This window comes from Paroedura picta, chromosome 12 (assembly GCF_049243985.1).
Source record: "Paroedura picta isolate Pp20150507F chromosome 12, Ppicta_v3.0, whole genome shotgun sequence".
Classification (NCBI taxonomy): domain Eukaryota; kingdom Metazoa; phylum Chordata; class Lepidosauria; order Squamata; family Gekkonidae; genus Paroedura; species Paroedura picta.
The window spans coordinates 15,354,528-15,378,656 of record NC_135380.1 but is presented as its reverse complement, the minus strand read 5'-3'; the positions used below and the strand labels follow the sequence as shown (position 1 = coordinate 15,378,656).

General features: G+C 43.1%; 1 protein-coding gene across 3 annotated transcripts in view; it reads right to left on the bottom strand.

Moving 5' to 3' along the window:
• The window catches only part of UNC5D (unc-5 netrin receptor D), a 365,178-nt gene that overhangs the window by 31,309 nt on the left and 309,740 nt on the right, over positions 1-24,129 (bottom strand). For all 3 annotated transcript variants that reach the window (XM_077307138.1, XM_077307140.1, XM_077307139.1), the window contains 3 exons: positions 18,144-18,312; positions 7,822-8,049; positions 2,580-2,729 (listed from right to left, as the gene is read on the bottom strand). In XM_077307138.1, coding sequence (XP_077163253.1) covers positions 2,580-2,729; positions 7,822-8,049; positions 18,144-18,312 — 547 coding nt within the window. The remainder of the gene's footprint in view (positions 1-2,579; positions 2,730-7,821; positions 8,050-18,143; positions 18,313-24,129) is intronic.

Here is a 24,129-nt window from a genome sequence, read left to right as displayed (position 1 = left end):
TAACAAATCTCGCACAGACAAGGTTGCTGCAGGAGGAATAAGCACATGCCGTGGCAAAGGTGAAATGTGTCTGAATCTGTGCAAGAGGGGGAGTGGGGCTGGGTCGCAATCAAAGTTTGCATCACACCTTATTTTCCCTTTGCCACTGAAAACCTCATCCCAGGTCTTTGTCCTGGACTTTGGGTGTTGGTTGTCTGGGCATGAATTTCAGTATGTATGTTTAAATTTTAAATTAAAAAAATTAATTAAAAAAACACAACTTTTTTTTATAAGCTGCCTCTATTGGTATTTTTTTTTTGCTTGGTCTATTACCCTATGAATTATAAAGACCCGTTTGTTGATAAATTGTGGACTGTAGACAGTTTGTGGAAGATGCAGGATACAAACAGTTAGACTGAAATAAAAAAGCAAGTAATACGGCAGGCTGAACATGATGTAGCAACCTTCCCCACTGCATTACCTTGAGACTGCTTAGTTCATATATAGCCTACTTGCTGCAAACTAAGTATAATGAAGTATTTGGAAGGGGTTAACAGAGCTGAGACTTGTGGGATGTACATTTTAGCAGTTACGGTACTTTTCTTCTACTCGGGCTCTCCAACAACTGCTGAGTTGTTGTGCTGTTTGGAGACTGCCTGCTTGCTACCTGAATAAACACAATTCATGCTAAAATAACCATCCTTGTGAGTACCTGTGGTTTGAGAGAGAACACATAATGGTCCCAGGTGTTGCAGTGGGTAAAGTTCATTCTAAAGGCCACCAACATCCAGCTATATAATCTTCTCCCTTGAAAGAACTGCCACATCCCCGTCTCTGCCCTACCTCGCCCGTAATGTTTTGGCCCAGTGTTGATTTAATCAGGCTATTTTGTTCACCACAGTCAATTATGAGGAACAAATTGCATCTTTGAAGTCAAATGCCAGCAAATGGGAGACAAATCTCACCACAGTACTATAATCTCATAATAATAATAGCGCTGCCACCAGTCTTAGCAAGAGAGAGAGACATGTGAATAAAACCCGTTGACCTTAACCCTTCAGGGTTCTGTAAGAGAATGCTCCAGGATCTCAAGGACGGAACGTTCATTACAAGCCATAAGCAGAAGCAGAGATTCAGCACAGGCTCAACACAGAAAGCTGAAGGCAGCCCTTATTCTGCTGTACATCGTATTAAACACATCATGCTGGACTGCATAAAGGAGATGCACAAGCACAAGGGGGGATGCCTTTTGCTGATTTCCCCTCCCACAGCAGCCCTCCAACTGCCCCCTCATGCTGCTCTTTAGGGCCTCCTGTCCCACAGAGAAGCATTTCATGAGGCATTTTGGGCTGAGTCAGGAGAGGGGAGGGAACAGGTTGCAGTACATGATAAATGTCAACCACCTGTGGTAAACTGCAATGGGAACCAAGCCAATTATTGTGGTTTAGCCGCCATTCAAGTCTTTCACATTCCACATGCTCAGCAAGGGGAAATATTGGCCTGGCTTCAGTATTATTGCTCTGTCAGAAATAATTTTACCTGAGTGTTCAAGGTGAGGTTTTTTTGTGTGTGTGTTCTGATTACCCTTCAACTATGGCTGTGTAAATGGTCAAAGCATTCCCACCTCCTCATCTCTCTCCAAAACAACAGCAGGGGTCATCTCTCCCCTATGAAGGCTTCTAATCCTCAATCACTAGGACACTTTTTAACTTTCAAAGTGCTTTGAAATCTTCACTGATGCTGTTATAAAACTGTTGTAAAATACTGTGAGGCTTGATTTATAAATGCAGGAGAATGACATGAGAAAAAAAAATGGCAGCATGCTGAGAATAGCATGCATCACCCTGACTGCAGGTGGAGAAGAATGGCAATGCACCCCTTGGATGGTTCTGTTGTATGAAAATCATTCTGGCAGACAGAAAACCAGAACAAGCAAAGATAGAAGCTTTCTTTCTGCTGTGCTAGTTTTCTAACTGCATGGATTCCTGTATGCAAAAGGGCATTCCTACAGTCACAAGCAATGGGTTTCATTTTACCTCCTGGATATTCTATGACTTCATTTATTAGCATACTAGCAAAAATGGCCATTGCGTCTAAAATAAACGGGCACTAGGCTCTCCCCTTGCCCCAGGCAGGCCACTCAAGGCCCGGAGAGGCCATGGTGGGCCTTTTCACGGAGGGGGCAGCGCTGACAGAGACTCCATTCCTCACCCCCCCCCCCTGAAAAAGGCTGCGAAGGCCTGGAGATGCCTTGATGGCCTGCCTGGGGTGGGGGATAAGCACTGGTGGGGACTCCATTCCTCCCCCCCTGCCCCTGGCAGCCCTGCTGAGGCCTGGTAAGAATGCAAGCTAGAGTTTGCATCTGGGGCGTAATAACAAACTATAGTTTGATGTGAAGTCTTCTATTGGCTGACAAGGGAAGGAAGGAGGAGGAACTAATATGTAAAATGTAGAGGACTTGGATGCATAGAAGAGCTGGCTGGATCTAACCCAATGTTAAATTTAAACATCGTCCTAGGAAGAATACTGAAGGGAATGCTTTGAGACCTACAAGATGTTTGGGAATTCAAATCAAAATGCTGGTCTTGATATACAAATACCTGACATGCTGTGAATGGTTTGATTCTCCAGAGGAAAGGAGGGATATCAAGGACAGAGATCTGAAGACTGAAGGTATTCCCTTTGAAATGCAACAGCTTTGGTTCTTCCAGCAACTGCCCTCCATGGTTCCTTTCATCTGAAACTACTTCCTGCAGTGGATAATGGGAAACAAGCATACAGTGTTAAAGCCCACATAGCATTTCTGTCCATTATCATTGCTTAGCGTACCTCAGAATATGGCCCCCATCAAACCTTGCCTTGTTGGCTGTCTCAGAGTTTTCTAGTACTGCTTTTTAATAAAAAAAATGGTTCCTTCTACTTCAGAAGTCAACCAAGAGAAGAATAATAGGCAAGTTCCCAGATGCAGGCAACATTTTAGGATGGGTTTCTCCCAATCTGATCTTCTGTTGTTTGGATTTTACTTTTGGGACACACATCATCATTGGGAGGAGACTGGACAACAGAAGGAGGGTGAGATATAATTGTGCTTGTACTTCTTCTAATCTCTGTCCCATCCCTTGAGATACAAGGTAGTGAGAGGAAGTTTCCTGTTGAGGCCAATGAAAGGGGATAGATCTTCCTGACAGAGAAGGAAATTCCCTACCCAGTCAAACAGGGAGTTAGTGATGAAGAGTGCAGAGATCCCTGGTCTGGTGTGGTTAGAAACTCTCTTTAGAGACCTTAAACATCAGTTAAAAATCCAAAATGAATGCTGTGGTTCAAGAGCAGGGGTTGGGGTACTGGAAAGAGTACACCAGCCTTCTGGAAACCAAAAGAGTCAGAGAATACTAAAGAAAGTGTGCTGGAGTGCCTGGAAAACGCTAGAACAAAAGCCTCTCGGCATAAAGATTTTAAGTAATTGTGCAAAGCTTATAAAACACTCATTAGCCTGAAATATAAGAACTAAAGTCTGTGCATGTACTGATTTTACCTCAGAGTTGTCTATATTGCCTAACCTTAGAAATTTTACTCCCATTTCACCTGACCTTTCTCCTCTATGTTGAATAAAATATTTTGTTAATTTGGAATATAAAAATGTCTTGAGTGCCTTTTAAATTAAAGTAAGCTCCCAGTCCTTCCCTTGGGTTCCTGGGCTGAGCAAACAGCCAAACTTTTGCACAGTGGCAGGGAGGGACAGCCAAAGTTATTCAGTAAGGAAGAAAACACATTATTAGGGTGGGTCAGTCAGGCAAGGAAAGAGGGAAAATTTTGCCTCTGAGGGAAATGGATGGGGGCCATCATAACATGCTATGCCATACCCAATCAATGGTAGAGACAGAACCCAACCATACTGGTTGCAAGTCTTCTGTGCTCCATTTTTAGCTCATCCTTGCTCCCAAAAACTACATAACTTTCTCTTCCCTTATTTTATGCTCATACCACCATGTGAGGTCACTGAAGCACTGAGAGGTTTCAGGAATTCCATGGACTCATTTAATACATTAGTGGCTGATTATTACCACACAAGGCAGTAGAAAGAGATACAAGTTGTTTTGTCTTTCTGAGCTGATAATGAGTCTTCCCATTCGAGCAGATGAAAATGCCAGGTCTGTTTTCATAAGTTTCATATTCTGACATACTGTATATACCAACAAAATGTTTTTGATAGATGGTGTATGGAAGTGAGAAATTTGGGAGTAGGTTCATTTTTTTCGCTCACCATTGCAAATTCTCCATCTATTGTAATACAAGAGTATCTAATAGTAAAGGTAAAGGTATCCCCTGTGCAAGCACCAAGTCATGTCTGACCTATGGGGTGACAGTGCTCCCAAAATTATAAGAGACAGAGGAAAAGTTCTCCACTGCATATATAATTTTATAAACCTCTATCATGCCCTGTCAGTTGCCTCCTCCCCCCCCCCTCCCAGGAAGGCATAAGGAAGGTGCAGAATAATACTTCCCTTTCTCTAGGTGAAGCCTTCAGAGCACAGATAAGAGAGAGGCAGTTTAATCCCTTCCCTCTTTCCTGGTCTAGTGCCTTATGAAAGTGAGAAGACCTTACAAGGATAGGTTAATTACCTTCTCTAGGTGAGACCTGCAGTGCTTGGGTTGAAGGGAAAAGGGATGGGAAGGCAGACATAACGGGCAAGTTGATAGTCCTAATATAAAGCAGGCAAAGCCTGAACTACATTTTTGTTTTCATAGCCTAAAAAACAACAACTAGTAAATAGTCATGGAATGTCCATCCATCCATCCATCCATCCATCCATCCATCCATCCATCCATCCATCGAATAAAATCATCATGCCTGAAACATGGAAAGCCAGTTTGCAGACCCATTTCTCACGGAGTGATTTTAATGCCTCCATTTTTCAAGTGAAACCATTTGTCTGAAATCACTTCCATGTGAAAAATCATGTCCCAAAGGAAGCTCGTTTTCAAGGTTTCAGCCTGACATGGTAGTACAGATGCCCTTCAGTTTTAGACAAACAACAAACCATGTGAAGAAAGTAAAAACTGAATGCACTGCAACTTTCCAGGTTCCTCTGACTTCCACCTCAGACTGCAGGCACACTTGACCAAATATTCCTGCATACAGAAGGAATCCTTACACAAAGAATAACATCTTGTTAGGGAGAAAATGAGGCCAGAAAACTCCTCTCTGACACCTGCTTTCCAATGTGGAAAGTTTGTTTTTTTCTCTAGAGAGGAACATTCTGTTATGTGAGCTCCCATTACCAAAATGATATGGTGCAACCCCAACACTGGAACAACACCTTGGTAAGAAGAAGCCAGTCGTTACTCGGAGAGCGTGAATCCCCAGGCTCCATCCTGTCAACTCATTTCTGATTACCTGCAAATAAAGTTTGGCTTTCCATTCACCTCTTTAGAATGTCCTTTCCCCGACCCAGTATTTCACACCAGACTATGCAATCTGACTGCATATTTTATAACAGAAATTTATTGTATCCTTTGTAGCCTATACATTGGGATAATCGCTTGCACTTTCTAGGGGAAACCGTCTGATTGTATAAATGATGTTTCCACAACCCGGTTTCTTATTCGTGGCTCAGACTCAGTACTTATTGAAAGCCCTGCAAAATGAGACTGCTGACTATTATGCCGGTTGCTTCTGAACCCCATGTAGGATTGTGCTACTACACTGCATCAAAGGATTTCTTTCCTCCAGGAGAGGACAGGATTGTCTCTTGGAGGTGGGCGGTCAGATCCTTGTCTTCTGCTGTCTGAGCATGTTTCCAGGCGTTTGCTTGCTGAGAGACAGAGAATGTGATTTTCTTTCTGCTTCCTTCTGACACAAGACGGGGAATTCAATGGACTCTTTCATTTTAACAGTTTCTGTCTTTTGCACATGGGTCCCCATGGAGCCTGACCACCCAAAAGCCATGCCAAACTGAGAACTAACTCTGCCAGATATAATACAGTGGAGTTTCAAGAAGTAACATGGAAAGCCACCTGCATTAAAAAATGGAAACTGTGTAGTGAAACTATCCCATTCTGACTTTTATACAATTGCACCTGGTTTTGAATCCTCAGGAAATCCTTTCTACCTAGTAGGGTTTCATGCCTGCAAATAAAGAAGTAGCATGCTGGTATTGTTCTGAATAGAGTACCAGCATGAAATCTGGCTGGGTCTCACTGGAGAATTTTAATAACTGTGTTCTAAAGTGGTTCTAAGAGCATCTCACAAAAGTGCTAGCAAGTTCTTCCACTGTATTTCATCGTCATAACTCAGAGACACAACTGCATCCCACAAAGACATTGTTGGACATTGGATATGTGCTTTACATTTTAATTACAGAGGATATGTGGACCAAAATCAAATGCTCATTCATTCTGACTATCGTTATTTTTGTTCTAGAAATTCCAAAGTGGTTTATATTATTCTGTATTTGTTGTACAAAATTCCTACCTGCTTTTCTATCCCCATTAAGACTACTAAAACAGATCTATATGCAGTTACACATAACTATATAAATGTGTGAACAACACTGGGGAAACCCAAGTTCAAATCCAAACTCTGCCATAAAACTTACCAACAAGATGCCTATACTGAGCTTGATCTAGCCCAGCACTGCCTATAGAAAGATAAAGGTGTTCCCCAAGACCAGCTATCAAAGATCCTTTAACTGGAGATGGTCTCATTTGTACTTAGGGCTTTTTTAGACAAACAACAAACCATGTGAAGAAAGTAAAACTGAATGCACTGCAACATACCAAGTTCCTTTTCCACCTTGTGTGCTACCATCCTACCATGACCTATGCTTAAAACAGTCCATTCAGAGGACAAAACCAGGATTTTTGCAAGGTCTTTTAACCCAACTACTCAAGTTATTTTGGTATACCTTCCGACTGAGAGCATCTGATCTGATGAAGGAGACTCAACTCCACAGGAGCTTGTCTATAATCAAAGTGTCAGACTTTGAGTTATTGCAAGACTTCATTTTTGTAGCTGTTAAAACACAGTAAGCATCACTCATTTTTATCATCCATGCACTGCAGATTGGTGTGAGAAGGGGCCGAACCTAAGGTAGCTCTAGAGGTTTTGTGGCAGAGGCAAGATTCAAACCATCTTGATTCATAGCTCAGAGTAGGTTCATACATGAAGGGGGCAGTGCAGCAGTGGAGGGAGGGACAGAGACATGAAGTGTAAAAGAGTGAGGAACCATGTTGGAACTCTCCTCAGTGTTAAAAAAAAGCTCTTGGCATATTTCTTAAAATAGGTAGGACCTTGTCTTTCCTCCTGGCTGTGCATTAAGTGCTGTTAGTCTGCTTCCAATTTATGGTGACCCTATGATTTAATGGCCTCCAAAACATCCTCTCATTAACAGACTTCCTTGGTCTTTCAAGCTGAGGGCTGTGGCTTCCTTGATTCTAGGTGTCTTTATAGAAGCATACCACATATGGGGAGGAAATAGAACATTTCTCCCTGCTGTGCTCGTTTTGTTTATGCACAGAGTTCCTCTTAGAAGGTACATTCAGAGATGGAGTTCTCACACTGGTAGTCTGAAGTGGGACTATCAATATTTTCACCTTGACATTCTACCACCTCATTCCGCTGCATACGTGAACCAGCCCACTGCTCTTAGCTATTGCACCATGACCCATCCAACATAAAAGGAAAATAATGAAGACCCCAGTCAAAGTGTGAGTAGAAATGGATCCAACAAGCACCCACCCTGACCTTCTAGACAAGTTATTTTTAAATTATTCAACAGCATAATTTAGGCCTAACAGAATCAAGAACTGGCATCTGGAAAGATATCCCATCCGCCATCTTACCTGAAATGCACAGGGAGTGTTATCTATGCAGTATACTCTCAGGCTGTAATCCAGTGAATTGCAAGACATGCAGCCAAAGACTGCCACTTTCAGTTCTTTAGCACAGCACTCTGAGAGAGGCTCCCCAATTAGAGCATAAGTTCCAAAAGAGTCTAAGAGGATGTGGCAGGCAGATGGATCCAACAGGCAGTAGCAGGAAGTTGTTTCTTCTTCCACAGACATCACTTCCTGTACAGGCAGAAACATGACAAACATAAAACAGGAAACACGTATTATTTTCTACAATTAGAATTCAAACCAAAATACAATTTTTTTTGGAGGGAGGTATATAGTTTAGAATGTACAATATCAGGATACACAGTGCTTTGTAGATAGTTGTTGTGGTCCGGAAAATAACAAAACTAGAAGCCCAGGAGATATTTCTATTGGAGTGGAAGTCCAATAGAAAACAATAAAGGTTCGCAATTATAAAACAAGGCTGGCTTGTTCTACCGCTTGCTGGTTCAGCAGAGACTGGCTTACAAAAATTGTTTGGCTTGATACAAATATCTTCATGTTGGTGTTGTTTTCACCCAGGGATAAATGAACTTACTGAGTCTTTATTTTTTACCAGTTTCTGTTTCCTCAGACTGAACTTTCTCTATTAAAATTAATGCATTTAAATATGTTATTGCTGAGATGTATAAATGGCAAATAATGTCACATAAATGGTGAGAAAGGAACAAAATCACCAGTGACAGCAATGAAAATGAGGTGGACTGATGTTGATGACAGAAACACCATACAAAATTGGGGGGAAATGAAAACAGCTTTATTGGCTCAGTCCTGACACACAGAAACCCAATATACACTCATTATCCTTTCCATTCAACCCTAGAAGCTCATCTATTACATATAAAGAAGTGTGCATACTTCTGACAATGTGCTCCATGTTCCAAACCCCCCCAGGTAGAGCCCCAACCACGCAAGAAGGCTTTGGAATGCTAAGCATGCTGACCAAAGCATATCCACCCCAACTTTGTAGGCAAAGATGTCTGCAAAGGTAGGGAGGAAGCATAAAGAGAATAGATGGCCACCTACCAGCTGAAAATGACAACTGTGTCACCTGTTCCCTTTAAATTCCCCCCCACACCTTTGTAAGCAAAACTGCCAGTGAAGATAGGGCAAGAACTGAAAGAGAGTGGGGGGCTGCCTACCAGTTGACAATGACAGCTGTGCCACCTGAAGTCTTTAAATTTCTCCCCCCACCTTTTCAAGCCATCTGCCTGTGAAGGTAAAGGTAAAGGTATCCCCTGTGCAAGCACCGGGTCATGTCTGACCCTTGGGGTGACACCCTCTAGCGTTTTCATGGCAGACTCAATACAGGGTGGTTTGCTGGTGCCTTCCCCAGTCATGACCGTTTACCCCCCAGCAAGCTGGGTACTCATTTTACCGACCTCGGAAGGATGGAAGGCTGAGTCAACCTTGAGCCGACTGCTGGGATCGAACTCCCAGCCTCATGGGCAGACAGCTTCAAACAGCATTTCTGCTGCCTTACCACTCTGTGCCACAAGAGGATCTCACCTGTGAAGGTAGGGAGGTATTTAAAGGGTATCCCTACCTGATGTCCATTGCATTCCAGCAGCAACAGACTTTACTGCTAGTATCTATATATAAGTTGAGCAGCAAAAACATTTCTAGATATTCTATCTGGAACCCAAAATTAAAAGGTGTACCCAATGGAATTTTCAGTCGTTATCTTTGGGTAAGAAGAGAGCAGGTTCCAAAGAGTCAGAAGATACATGGTTGCTTAATAGGAGCCTAATATAGTGGTTACAAACAGTCACAAACTTAAGCAAAATGTGGCAAAGCATATTGATCATTTACAGATCACAAGGGCAGATTCGTTCAGAATGTACCTTGCCAGAAAACCAGCCCAATAAAAACATAAAAGTCAACCTAGCAAACAAGAATGTTCTATAAAACCACGGAACTTAGAAATAATAGAAATAGAAGGATAGTACTCTGAGGGGGGATATCATAAAACAAAGAAGAATGAATGTGGTGGCCTCTTACTAAAGCACTGGGATGGTTAATCTCCAAGACCCATTTCCCAATCATGCTAAGATGCACTCACTATAATTTTTATATCATGTTCATATTTTGAAATCTCTATTCATAAACATGGACAAAGTATGATGGCAGATGTATGCTCATATTATGGGTGAAGACATAAATTTCTTGCTCATACATCCTCCACTTGCTGACAAACTGTTGGTACATTCAAATATAATGGACAGAATTACATATTAAAAATGAAAACATTGAGAAACATCACATAGAAATTCAGCATCTAAGAGCGCTTTGTCACAGTGTGAAAAGATGCCATCCTTCTGGGGGAAAAACTTCAATCCAACCAGTTTTTCTACTGGTGGAAAAAGGAGGAAGGGTCCCCTTCTGAACACTCTACAAAGGTTATTCTAGGGCTTGAAACCTGCAGTGGCAAAGACAAATGGGACAGGGGCTGTAGTTATAGATAAGCATGGAACTGGAAAATGTGGTTTGGTTTATGATGTACTGAGTTCATAAACTACATATGGTCATGAATTTTTAGGAGCTAAACTAACCAATTTGGTTTGTGAGGTTCATGACACAGTAGAATGCCTCACTCAGCATGCTAGAGACACCAAACTCACAGGGAAGGAATCTTTGGCTGACTCTCCTCTATATGGCATACAAGTTTGGTGAAGATTGTATTTACAGGTCATGAGTTATGTCCCACCAAAGAAGGAACTAAGGGCAATAGAAGCCCAGCAAAACAGAATCAAAGTCCAAAATAATCTCTGCAGTAGAAACTGAAAGGAGGGCATTTTACAAACCCAGCAGAATCAGGGCTTCTGTGACAGTACAAACCCAAGGGGACTAAGGTCAAGTCAAATAATCTTTGCAGTAGAAACTTATGGTTGAGTGGGGAAGCATTTTTGTAAGTCCAGCAGAACCAGTGCAATCAAAGAATGCCCAGTGCTGTCCCAGTAGAATGCCCAGTAGAATCCAGACCATTGTGCCCAGTAGAATTCAGACCATTGTGACAATGTCCGCTCAAAAGGACTTATGTCTAGCTCAGACTCACACCCCATGCAAGAAGGACGGTTGCAAGCTCAGCAAAACAAGTGCACTGTACAAGTGCCCAGAATAATTCAGTGCCATTGTGGCAATGCCAGTTCATCAGGTCTGATGTGAAGTACATAATGATGATCCAAATAGAAGAGAGGATTGGAAGGCCAACACATCTGGTTGCAATATGCAGAATGCCCACCAAAATCCGGAGCTATTCGCATTGCAAACTTAAATGACTGCTTTCAAAGCACAGACTCACAACAAATCTAGGCAAGGTGCAAGAAAATTGGAAGTGAACATCAAAGAATACCAGGAGTGTGTGTGTGTGAGAGAGAGAGAGAGAGAGAGAGAGAGAGAGAGAGAGCCCTCTTGAAACTGAGAAGGACAAGTTTGAAAATGACAAGAGTGTTTCCTAGGCTGGGGAATTCCACCCCCCTTGTTGCTTTGAGGTTTGGCAAACATTTTGTTTGAGCCAAGGCAGTCTGTCTACAAATGTACCCATTTCCAAACTTGCCACAAACTTCAGTTTGCAAGCCACGAATCAGCCAAAATTTCTCATGAATTATAGTTTGTGAGCCCACCCATAGCTGTAGCAATGAGGTGAAACAGGCACAGCTAAGGAAAAAAAATTGTTGGGTCGGGCCAGAGACTCCAGCATGAAGCTGCTGTACTTGGATTCATATTCAGGTCAGATTTTATCAGTTTTCATCTTTTTAGTAGGAACTCATTCAATATAGAAAAGTAATCTTTTGAGGGTTTTGTACACTATTTACTGCGCCTTGCCAATTTATCACTAGTTTAGAAGCAATCTTTGCAGTCTCTGATTGAATTATATACTCTTCGGACTGGATCTTGCTTTCACTTATGTTCTAGAATGTAGCTCAACTGTCTCTTGGCTTTCAGGGCCTTCTGGCCTGTTTCTACCTCAGGAATATGTACTTACTGACACCGATTTACTTAGAAGATTTATATCTGGATATCCAGTCATAGATATGAGCCTCTTGTGGCGCAGAGTGGTAAGGCAGCAGAAATGCTGTCTGAAGCTCTGCCCATGAGGCTGGGAGTTCAATCCCAGCAGCCGGCTCAAGATTGACTCAACCTTCCATCCTTCCAAGGTTGGTAAAATGAGTACCCAGCTTGCTGGGGGGTAAACGGTAATGACTGGGGAAGGCACTGGCAAACCACCCCATATTAAGTCTGCCATGAAAACGCTAGAGGGCGTCACCCCAAGGGTCAGACATGACCCGGTGCTTGCACAGGGGATACCTTTACCTTTTTATCCAGTCATAGAGGTAATACACAATAGGACTCAAAAGATGAAATTTAAACTTTACAAAAAAAACCAAAATGCCATCTCAAGTGGCAACCAGCTTGGATCACTGGATAGAAACACCTAAAGTTTCTAAAAAAGCCTAAGATTATATACCTAAACAGACTCAGACCTTTCTAAATCCTCTGAAGTCAATGGGCTTTGAAGAACAAAGCTCTGCTTAGGATTGCATCTGTAAATTACCTCTCATAGCAGTAAAAACAAAACAAACACAATAATAAATGGTGTTTTCAAAGCTCCCCCAAGGTTAAAATGATAAAAAGTAGCAAGTTGACATCAGTGACTAGAATCTAAATGCCTTTCGGAATGAAATGAGTTTACAAGTTTCCACAAATATAAACGAAGAGGGCCCAGGACACCAGTTGGAGCAGAAAATCCTACATTCTGGCCCCCATGGCTGAAAAAGCCAACTGAAGGTAACACTTCAAGCATCTAAAGAAGTAGGCCCTTGCTCATAAGTAGGCCCTTGCCAATTCTGTGTTGAGAAATTCCTCGAGATTTGAGGGAAGGTGGAGCCTGCTCACCCAAAAGTAAGTCTTACTGAAATTAATGAGATTCCCTCCCAAGTAAATTTTTTCAGGTTTGCAGCCCAAAAATATTTAAAGCCATCCTACAGAGGTTTGAGTGGAAGCCGTTCTACGGAGATGGATCTTCCTCACTTTCTCCTTCCCAAGGAGAACTTTGCTCATGCTAAAAACTTTTTTGCTGAAGGCTGGGGGAACTCTAATAAATAAACTGTAACTTGTTCCAGGTGGGGAGGCGGCTAGGAAAGGATATCATTCAACATACACCTCCTCTCTATGCTCCTCTGATGGAGAACTTGCTCCTTGGCTGGCCAAAGAAAAAGAGATTGTAGTGAAGAAGCAGAAATTGGCACAAAAATAAAGAATCAAGGGTTCCAGTCTCACATTTGCGATGTAGATTAAGTGAGTTCCACAGGGTAAAACATCAGGCATGAGAAATCTGAAATCATTCCTGAGTCAGCAGGGACATTTTTAGTTAGGCATTACCTAGAAATTCAATTTGTTCAGAAGGCAATAGAAATGATGTATAAACCATTTTCATACAGCTTCCTATATTCACATTATTATTATTTTTCTCTCTGTCAGACGGAGGGATCACTCGGAATACCAAAGACAATGTGCAAGCCTTGAACAAGAGGTTGCATCTGATGCCTGATTAAAACATTCACTACAATAATGTTTATGTTAATAAAAAATCTTTCATCTTGCCTGTGCTGTTCCACTGAATTGGGCCATTGCTCAGTAAATGGCTGGGAAGGCTTTGCAATGTCATATTTCAGGTTTATTCATGGTTACTTGGCCAGTAGCTGACAGGGAATTCAAATATCGGAGTGACGAGGACAGAACCACTCGGAGAAGCAGGTAAAGACATACTGAGAGCATCTAAGTGTTGGTGTGAAGACTTCTTTCAGCATTTCCCCCTCCATTCCTATCCCGTAACAGTGCTTTACCACAAGATGGCTGCCACGCCAGGCTGCAGCCTGATATTTGCCCTGATTCTTCCTGCTCCCGCACAGGGGAGCATTTTTTTCTGGCTGCACCTTGTTCACCCCGGATTTGTGCTCCTGCATGGGAGCTGGAGCAGCAAGGGTCTGCCACACTGCGGGACAGTGGGGGCCTTTTTGTTTTGTTTACGAATGCGGTATTGCATTGGGATGCAATACCACATTCAAGAACAACAAAAAATCCCCCAGGTAGCTCTGTTATACTGCACAGCACAGCAGAGCCACCTGGGGCATTTTTGGCCCTGTCTGAGACTCTGCACTTGCAGCCATGGGGCAGGGAGGAGTTGGATGTTAATGGCCCAACTCTTAGCTTCTGGACATTCCAGGCCCGACATAGGCCCTGTTACCACCTGGGGCAAAGAGGGAATGCTGATTTATCCGTGCTTCCTTGCTACAGAGCAACTGAGGGCCTGGGATGGCCCCAGCCTGGAGCTGTACTTGGATTCATATTCCTTGGACTTCAAGTGGAACTGGGAATTTGCCCCACCACTGGATGAACAGTGAGCAAATTCCTGGTCTAAAAACGGTCATATTGTGCCAAAAAAAGAAGAGACGCAGCTTCATCTCACTGCATTCCTGGTTTCTTTGTTCATTTTAAAGCTGTCTTTTTGATTTAGGTGGTGCTTAGGGCTTTGCAAGAATTTCTCAGTGGTGATATCACTAGAAAGGGAGGGCAGGCGTGCTCTTAACAAACAAACAAATACTAAAACATGGTCCAGGCTATTCTCGCAGTAGACTAGGACAGAACCATTCACAGAGAAATGTGGTCCACGGTAGCTTTGCACAAGGCTAGGGCAGAACTGCTTGCCAGGAAATGTGGTCCACGCAGCCTCGTAGTACTTTAGGACAGAAACACTCATGGTGAAAAATGGCCCATGGAAGCCTTACACCAAGCTAGGACAAGAGCACTAGCAAGGAAATACAGTCTACAGATGAGGGCAGAACACTCACGAAGAAATAAGGTCCTCGATAGCCTTGCGGTAGGGTAGGACAGAACCATTTGCAAGGAAATATGTTCTGCAGTAACCCCTTTGCGGGCTAGGAGAGAACATCGCACCAGAAAATGCAATCTACTCTGGAGGAGATAGTTGGCAACATTGCGGTGGATAGCAAAGAGTCCATTTAAATATTTTCCTATTGGCAGGATGCATTTATTACTTAAATGCTTTATTCCCCATGCTCTTAATCAATTGATTCCTGAGGCGGCTAACAATACTCCCATAAATAAAAATAGAGCAACCATGCCATGATGCAGAGCAAAAAAAAAAGGCAATTAAAATGTCATTACCACAGCTGTAGTGAATAAAAGGCCAATTAACAGCACAGCAGCAGGGGAAAAAAAGATCTTTTAAACGCAATGATAAATAAGTAATAAATAAATAAATCTTTAAAAGCCTATGAGCAGCATTAAACCAATACAAATCCTGAATGAAGGATGAAGTCACCATAAGGGTGCTGAAGCAAAATGGCGGGTCAGTGGCATGCTCAAAGAAAAGGCTGGGCAAAAAAAGTTATTCTTTACCCAGTGCTGACAAACTAAATAAAACCACGAAAAACCTGGAACCACCCTAATGGTTATGGGAAGGGCATTTCAAAGCTGAGGAGCCAAAACAGAAAAGGCTCTGTTATTTGTAGCTATCCTCCTCACTTCAGAAAGAGTGCTCCCCCTTGAATAACTACTGTCATTTGTTTTTGCTGAAAACACTTCATGTCCTGATCATGTTCTGCTCATAATTAAGGATCACTTGGAGACACAGAAATTTCCTCCTGAGGGAGATTTGCCCGGCACCCTTTCCCCCTTTCCCTTGTTGCTAGGTGTTTTTCTGCCCTAGTTTTGTCTACGCCCGGTATTCTTAGATAGATTCCTTGCGAACTGGTCTATTAGTGATTGTTGTTATTGTTATTGTTCGATTTGTTTCCCACCACTCCCTTACGGCTTGTGGAGGGTTACAGTGTCTTAAAATCCCCATTGAAACCCCATTAAAAGACATAAAAACATTACCAACATGGCGGAAAATCAGTAAAACCCAACTCCTCCCCCCCCACTACTAGCGGGTGGAGAAGGAGGTCCCAATGATGTTCACTTCAGATCCCAGATTTACTTCAGATTTATTCAAGCCGTGGTTAGCCATGATGGCCAAAGCAAGTTTCATGATAAGAGGCAGAGGGCTTCTTAATGCCTATTGAGGGCAGCGGGACAAAGAGGGGGGCTGTTGCCCTGTTGGGAAGGGCCGAGTAGCACTTCAGCTAACCTGGAAAAGTTCCCAGTGAACCACTATGTTGGATAATGGTTACCAGCCAGGGGAAAACCGAAAAGAGTCCCTGTGGAGTGGCATTTCTATAGGAGCTGCTCATCTCTGACTTCCCAGACTGTGTCTGTATTCCCCACTCTGCCTTTTGCAATGACTTCCTAAGCCATTTCATCCTAGCCATCAGCCCCCTAAGCAGAATTGCTTCAACAGCCTTAGAAGTGTGCTACTTTTGTGGGTTCCCCTCAATTTTCATGTGTGGGGTGTCAAATTCAGATTGGAACCTGAAATGATTGGGATTTGCCCCACTGGGAAAACTTGGGGGCATCAAGTTTTGAAAGGGGTATGCCACTCATTGACTGAACGGTTTGGGTGGTAGACCTTGGATTGCAATAAATGAAATGAACAGAAAGATTTGGGAACCCGAACATGGCTTGTTAGTAAATTGGGCATGAGTGAATGTGCATTCCTACCCAAAATAACCACATGTGAAAGAACCTGAGTGAATATAGAGTAGAGCTTGCATGTTCCCTGGCACATATACAGGACTGTGTGAACCTCCAAACACATTGTCAGCAGCACATCTCTAGGAAAAGTTGTCTTTCAAACCATAGAATGAGCAATGCACGGAGCAGTGCCATTCACTTAGCCAGCATATGCTTTGGATCACTAGGATTTTGTAGTGTTTTCTGCATGTTTATATCCTACTTCATCTCTGCTGTGATACCAAATGTGACACCATCTGGGAACTCGCTTATGGCAGCATGTACAATTAGGTGGATTGGATGGGCAAATATTTAACTCAACACATGCACATTGAGCAGGGAGACAGCACATACTACACAATCACATAAACAGGTGCACATTATGATCCTGGGGAAGTGACATACTCATGCATTTGTGCATGTATGGGAAGGGAGTCATTCGTTCGTTCGTTCGTTCGTTCGTTCATTCATTCATTCATTCATTCATTCATTCATTCATTCATTCATTCATTCATTGGTTCATTCATTCATTCATTCATTCCCTCCGGCTCTGGGCGGTTTACATTAAACATTGTGGAATGCTTACATAGAATATTATAACAATGCAATAAATAACAATTGTAACATAACATTGGCATAACATAATCATGACATAACCTGACAGCCAGAACAGAACAATAACAATGACAATCCTTGGGCAGGGCAGGTTGGTCAGTCATGGAAGGGCGTCTGGGGGTGGGGTGGGGGGACCAGCAGATGTTTGGGGTCAGTTGGCCTCACGCAAATGCCTGGTGGAGGAGCTCCCTTTGGCAGTCCCTGGGATATACTGAGATTGCAACAGCCATTCCCAATCCCAAACCTTGTCCATTCAGTTGAACATCAGCGGGTGTATGCAGAACCACCACAGAGGGAAAACCGATGGAACAAAAGTATGGTTCCCAGTTGCAAGAAAAGAGTTATGAATGTTTAGGTCCCATGCTTAGGTTTAGAGAGCCAGTTTGGTGTAGTGGTTAGGAGTGCAGACTTCTAATCTGGCATGCCAGGTTTGATTCTGCGCTCCCCCACATGCAACCAGCTGGGTGACCTTGGGCTCGCCACGGCACTGAGAAAACTGTTCTGACCAGGCAGTGATATCAGGGCTCTCTCAGCCTCACCCACCCCACAGGATGTCTGTTGTGGGGAGAGGAATGGGAAGGCGACTGTAAGCCGCTTTCAGCCTCCTTCGGGTAGGGAAAAGCGGCATATAAGAACCAACTCTTCTTCCTCTTCTTCTTCTTCATCATCCAACCGATTACAGCCTCACCACCGTGATTCCACTCCCCTTGCTACATTGTTTGACTATGCCATGCATGCCGACATGTAATCAAATGTCTGTCCAGGGCTCACGTTTCCCATTGCCAGAAGCATCTTCAAGCATCTTTTTTGTTCAAATGAGTAGCTGTATTGGTCTGAAGTAGCACAACAAAACCAGAGTCCAGTAGCATCTTTAAGACCAACAAAGATTTATTCAAGGTGTGAGCTTTCGAGTGCTTGCACTCGAAAGCTCACGCCTTGAATTAATCTTTGTTGGTCTTAAAGGTGCTACTGGACTCTCATCGTTTTGTGGCTGTTCTCGAGGAATGAGTTTCACTTACCTCCCATTTCCCCTGCTGCTTTTTCTTTTTTAAGTGGATGTTCCAGTGCTCAGAGTTCGCTTCTGCACAGTGTGGTATCGTCAAGGCAAATGGAGTGGAAACGGTCACTTCTGGAGGGCCACACGTCACTTCAGGACCAAGGAGGACTTCACTGCCTTCTGGCTGCAGGCTTTACAAAAAGAAAGGTTGAAATTATGATGGAAAGCACAAGGCCAAATCAAACGAAAAGCAGCAAAAGCAAAGTGAAAAATCCGTAACTCCTGAGGGCTACAGAAGGCAAAAAGGGATGGACAAACTCTTCAAAGCTCTATCAAGGAAGGACCAAACAATTTACAAGCAACCCTGGAGTGTCCTGGGCAATATATCCTTTTCCTAGAAAGTTGTCAAATAGTTTTTAAATCCCGGGCCTTGGGATAGGTACAAACTGGTGAAACATGAGCCACAAACTGTCACAAACTTTTAGCTGCCAAACTGGTTCAGTTCTTGAGGTTTATGAGGTGGTGGAATCCCCCACACTGGTGTGCGAGAGAGACCAAAGTCATGAGAGAGCTCTGCCTGCCCTCCAAGTTTGGTGAAGATTGGATTTATGGTGCCTGTGTTATGCCCTCGCCCAAGAAGATGCACCCAAGAAAGTGCTTTCTGGAGAAATTACAGGTCCAGGAGTATATAGAATGGACCCTGTGCAAGCTAAATTTCAAGGATGAAGAATTCTGTCCCCTCTGTTGCTTTGAAGATTGGTAAGCAATTTGAGCAGAAACAGTCTGTCTGGAAATGTATCCATCCACAAATCAACATGAACTGTCATGAACCAACTGAGTTTGCGGAAAGTTCATGGCAGTTGACCGGCCTGTGAATTTCAGTTCATTTATCACAAACTGGCCAGAACTCATGAAGAACTTTAGTTCGGGAGCTAGTTTTGGCCACACCTACCCAGGCCTTCCTCAGCAGCCCACAATTATGTCTACCCTCACGCACTCCCTACCACCTACAGAAACTGCCACTTCCCTCCTTTGCTTTCTTACAAATCTACGGACTAATATATATATTTTATCTATAAAGTTGAAAAGTCCTGTGAAAATGCCCTGCCTTTATTTATTTGGTCTTTGGATGGTCCTGTTTCAATGGCTTCTTAATAAGCATTGAGCCACTAGGCTTACTATTAGAAAGTGTGGTGTTTCATGATTTATTTGGTTTTTTAAAACCCCCAATCAAACCCAACTTGCTTCCAGCAGACCAAGCGCTATGAACCTCCATTCTGCTCTTTGACTGCTGTGATGGAAGTTGTTTGTTCAATATGACAACTAAATATTTAAAATCTCGGCTGCCAAGAATCTCAGGGCTGCACCCATCTGTTCATTTCATATTGATGCACCCAGGGGGGAATTCTGGCTTTTTAAGAAGAAAGAACAAAAACAAACCGAGAGCTTACTTCAAATATGGATACTAGCTGTGCAAGAGATTCATGAGGATCTATAATCTACCTGATCTTTTACTTGTCAACTGTGGGCTGTTCTGATTATCTCACATTTCAAAAACCATGCTTTTACTAACAGCGGAAGCAAAACCTAACTTTAGACAGAATTGCCATGCAATTCTCGCTTGATGTTCAGGCAGCGCTGTGACGAGTATAACAATCTGAAGGTGAACAAACAGAACAATTATGGCACAGCGACGGATCCTCACACAAATATCTGCAGCCGAACTTGATTTTCTTGACTTGAAAACATTTTGGTTCCACCGCTGAACAGACTTGATGAGTAAGTCAGCGGGGGGGGGGGGGGGGGACAGTAAGTTTTGAAACCTCCAAAAAGAAACCCTCCCCCGTTTGTCGACCTTTCTGACCTAAACTTATCACCATCCCATATGAACTTAATTTTCCCTTACATGCTGTGTTATAAGCATGCAGAAAGTCCTAAATTCAATCCCTAGCATCTCTAATTTAAAAATACAGATAGATAAGATGGGAAAGACTTCTTCCTAAAACACATTAGAGCTATGGCTAGTCGGAGTATATAGCCCTGACCTTGATGCACCAATGGTCTGATTCAGTATCAGGCAGCTTCATGTGTTCATGGTGAGATTTTTGAAAAGAAATTATTTTCCATCGTAGTGTGTGACTGAGTTCATCTAGGCCAGGGGAAGTCAACCTGTGGTCCTCCAGATGTCCATGGACTACAATTGCCATGAGCCCCTGCCAGCATTTACTGGCAGGGACTCATGGGAATTGTAGTCCATGCACATCTGGAGGACCACAGGGTGACTACCCCTGATCTAGGCCACTGATAAGATTTCCCTAGCGGTGTACCTTCTGACCTCTGTTTTCCCTTGTAGGCTTTGTAGTGAGACTGATCTGGAGGTGACCATGGGGCACTGGATCTTATAAATTTCAGGGCCCTTCAACACCCCCTCATCAAGTGGTCTTAAACACTGCAAGAGTCTTTGAGCCAGTTTCTATGAAGCTTTATTGCTTTGTCAAAATTCTATATTCATATCCTTCTATCTCTCTTCCTCTCCCCTGTAATCTGTGCAATGATTCGGTGGCTCCTTCTCTGCCTCAATGGCACTGCTGGAAAGGGTGTGGAAAGGGTATGCCCCCCCCCCAGTATTCTTAGAGTTCAGGTACATTGAACCCAGAAAATATTGGTATTTCCCCATATTTCCAAATCCCAATATGGTATATTATTCAGATTTAGTCAATATTCAGGAATACTGAATTTCCCCCCTGGTTTCATTATAGCCTATGAGGACCATTGTAATTAATGGTCCCCATAGGCTAGAAAATTGATCCTGGGGTACCTGAGTCTTGGAGGGCCTGTTTTTTGAGGAAGATAACAACCCCTCTGGCATCTGTGTTTTCAGTCCAGATGAGGATGTGATGTGCTTGCTGGTAGGGTGGACCTCAATAGGGTAAGGTGGTTGACAGATTAATACTTTCCTTCATAATTCTAGAACATTGGAGTACCCAGTTGGGACAGTGGACATCCATGGTGGCAACTGTGATGATGAACACCCTACTGAGTTCTTTGATGGGGATGCCCTTGGAAGGACTTCAGACTGTTACTGGAAATTCACTACCAGGGAGATAAGGTAACTCATGATAAATTAGGGAAGAGTTGTCACTTGGCTTGGCTCAGCCATTTCAGATAGCTGAAAAGTAGGGGAAAAAACAATCTGGCTGAATTAATACCTGAAAATACCAGTAAGGTATTCTTTGGGTATTTTTCCAGCTTGGATCAGTCAAATGCAAACCCCTAGCAGCAACTATACATTTCCGGAAAACGAGACAGATGTCTCGTTATTTCACATGGCGAGTGTATCTCGACCCCATCTCATTCACATCAGGCATGCAACAATCAAACCTGTCTTCCTGCTTCAAAGGATGCTGCTGAGAAACAAGAAGATAACTTTACTGGGAGGGGAAAAGTGACAATTTGTGTGCCATAGTGGGAGCAAAATATAGGTTAAGCTGTAAAGGCTGCCGCATTATTACTCTTAAGGTCTCTGATTCTCAAGTTTATACTCATGCTGTTAGTAATGGTTCCCAATAGGGGAAAAAAAACAGCTGGCTTTTTATACACAAATATTTTTTAGAAATGTACGGCAAAATATATATTTCCCAAATGGTAGAGTTCCTAGGTCAGCCCACTACGGGGTCACTTTCCTGGTGAAAGGACAGCATTGCAGAATTAGTGTTTTGGGGTAATAGCTTTTTGTTTATAAGTATGCAAGCAGAACACAGGAGTACAGACAAAGGCTCAGGCAATCAAGCAGCATCAGCCCCCAAGGCAAAGAGCTGGTCCTCAGAGCTCCTTCATGCCACCCAGCTGCACCAGTCAGATCCCCATCTCCATAGTGGATGACCTTCCAGATGCCAAACTGCTTCTCTCTACACCTCCTCTCAATTACGAAAGGTGATTCTGGTACCTAGCAGCCACCAGCCATCACTACTCAGAGGTTAAGTATCTTCTAGCCTCCAGTAGCCATCAGGGAAGCATCTTCAGCAAAAGAAGATCTCAAAAGAAATAGGTACAGGGAGGGAAAAAAGCCTGCCATGAAGGTCATCTCCATACTTGACAGATACAGAACTCTGGATGGTATTCTACCAGCATTTCCACTGGTCTATGCCAGGGACCATATGACTCATGGGGACAAAAACCACATGGGATTATGGCAGCATTGAGAAGTGGAATCCAAAGTGATTGAGCAGAAAAGCTGGTGGGATCTAACCCTGTTTTAGGAACTAGACACTGAGACAGTTTAGTTCTACATAATATCCATAGAAGAGACAATTGAGCAGGTTACACAAATGAAGACCATACAAAGTGATACGCAGCTAGCTAGTTACAGGGGGGAGAAAAGAGCTTCTCCTCCAATCAAGCAACTTAAGCCACTGTAGACAGACTGTTATTAGTGGAACTACTATTTGAATTCTTTAAACAAACCTCTTCCCTTTCTGCGGAAGGATGAGCAAATGTTGCTGAAAGCCAATACGGTAAATTGGTCAGTGTGTTGGACTAGAATCCTGGAGACCCCGATCTGAATCTCCACTTTGCCACGGAAGCTCATTGAGTGGCTTTAGGCCAACCACACACACTCAGATTAATCTACCACCCAGGGTTGTTGTAAGGGTGAAATGGATCAGCAGAGAAAGATGTAAGATGCTTTGGATCACTGCCGGGGAGAATACTGATATATGGAGTAAATAAATACATATTTCATTTTGTTTTATATGATGGTCAAGTGGGAAATGATGCCATTTCCTGCTGTTGCTTTCATTGGCTCTTTTCCATTGGGTGTGCATGTGCAGTTTTAGCATGGGGTTAACATGATGCTCTTAGAAACAATACATGCCGTTTAGAAAGACAAATCAAGAATAATCACAATCTAGTGACATTCTAAGCCAGAAATATACATGTCAAAACCACCAAGATTGGACCATATTTAAAAATATTTCCCACTGGGTCTCCTAAAATCAAGAATTGCTCAGTTGGATACTGCAATCGGTGAGTATTATCCATCCCTCGCCATTCTTCTCCCTCTAGCTGTCCCTTCTGACACCTGGAAATTCACCTTTCCCCCCTCTATAGATAATATAGATAGGTCTTTTGTAAGGGATATTTTCCCATCTAGACCGTTTACGCACTGGAGGTTTCATGCCAGGCTGCAGGCTGTAGTTTTAGTCATTTGCCCCACCTCTTCCTGTACCTACACAGGGGAACATTTTGCCTGGTGCACCTACTCCACCTCCGATTTGTGCTCCTGCACGGGAGCTGCAACAGTGAAGTTCCCAGTGCGTAAACGGTGCTAGACAAGCTGACCTTCTACTTCTCACACAAAAAGCCTATTTCATCACAACCAGGCATCTGAACAAATGGGTGTGTTGAGAGTTGACAGCAACAACTCTGGCTTATTAAAAAAAAAAAAAAGCTACTAATCACCCAACCTTTTTGTCATCAGCTGCCGGAATCAACAGTTCTCCCATTACCTTTAGAAGTAATTGAGTCTGCTGCTTTGCCAAACAGCAGGTGCTCGAAAGCCAAGGAGAGGTTATCATGCACACCTGCCAAGAGCCTGGATTCAAAGGTGCACTTCAGCAAGCAGACCACGCCAAATGGAAAGACAGTTTTCACAATTTGTGCTAAAATGCTGCATAAGAAAAGCCAAACTGAATCCAGTGATGCTCCTCTACTCTCCTGACCTTTTGTGCCCAGGAAACATGACAATGACTATAGAACTTATCTAGTCTTGCACTGCACAAATGCTTTAACACACGGCCATTGTAGAATTAGGCTAGTCAGTGTCTTCCCTCTTTTCAAGCCACTACCCATAGCCCAAGGACTGTTCAAGAATCCATTCATCTAGGCTTGGCCCATATATTTGTGCTGATAACCAGCTCTAGCTGATAACTCCCTCCATAACAAAGAGAGTGGAGGCCTCAGTCACACGCCCTCCTGCCATGCACTGATCTAGCTCTGGCTGGAAGTCC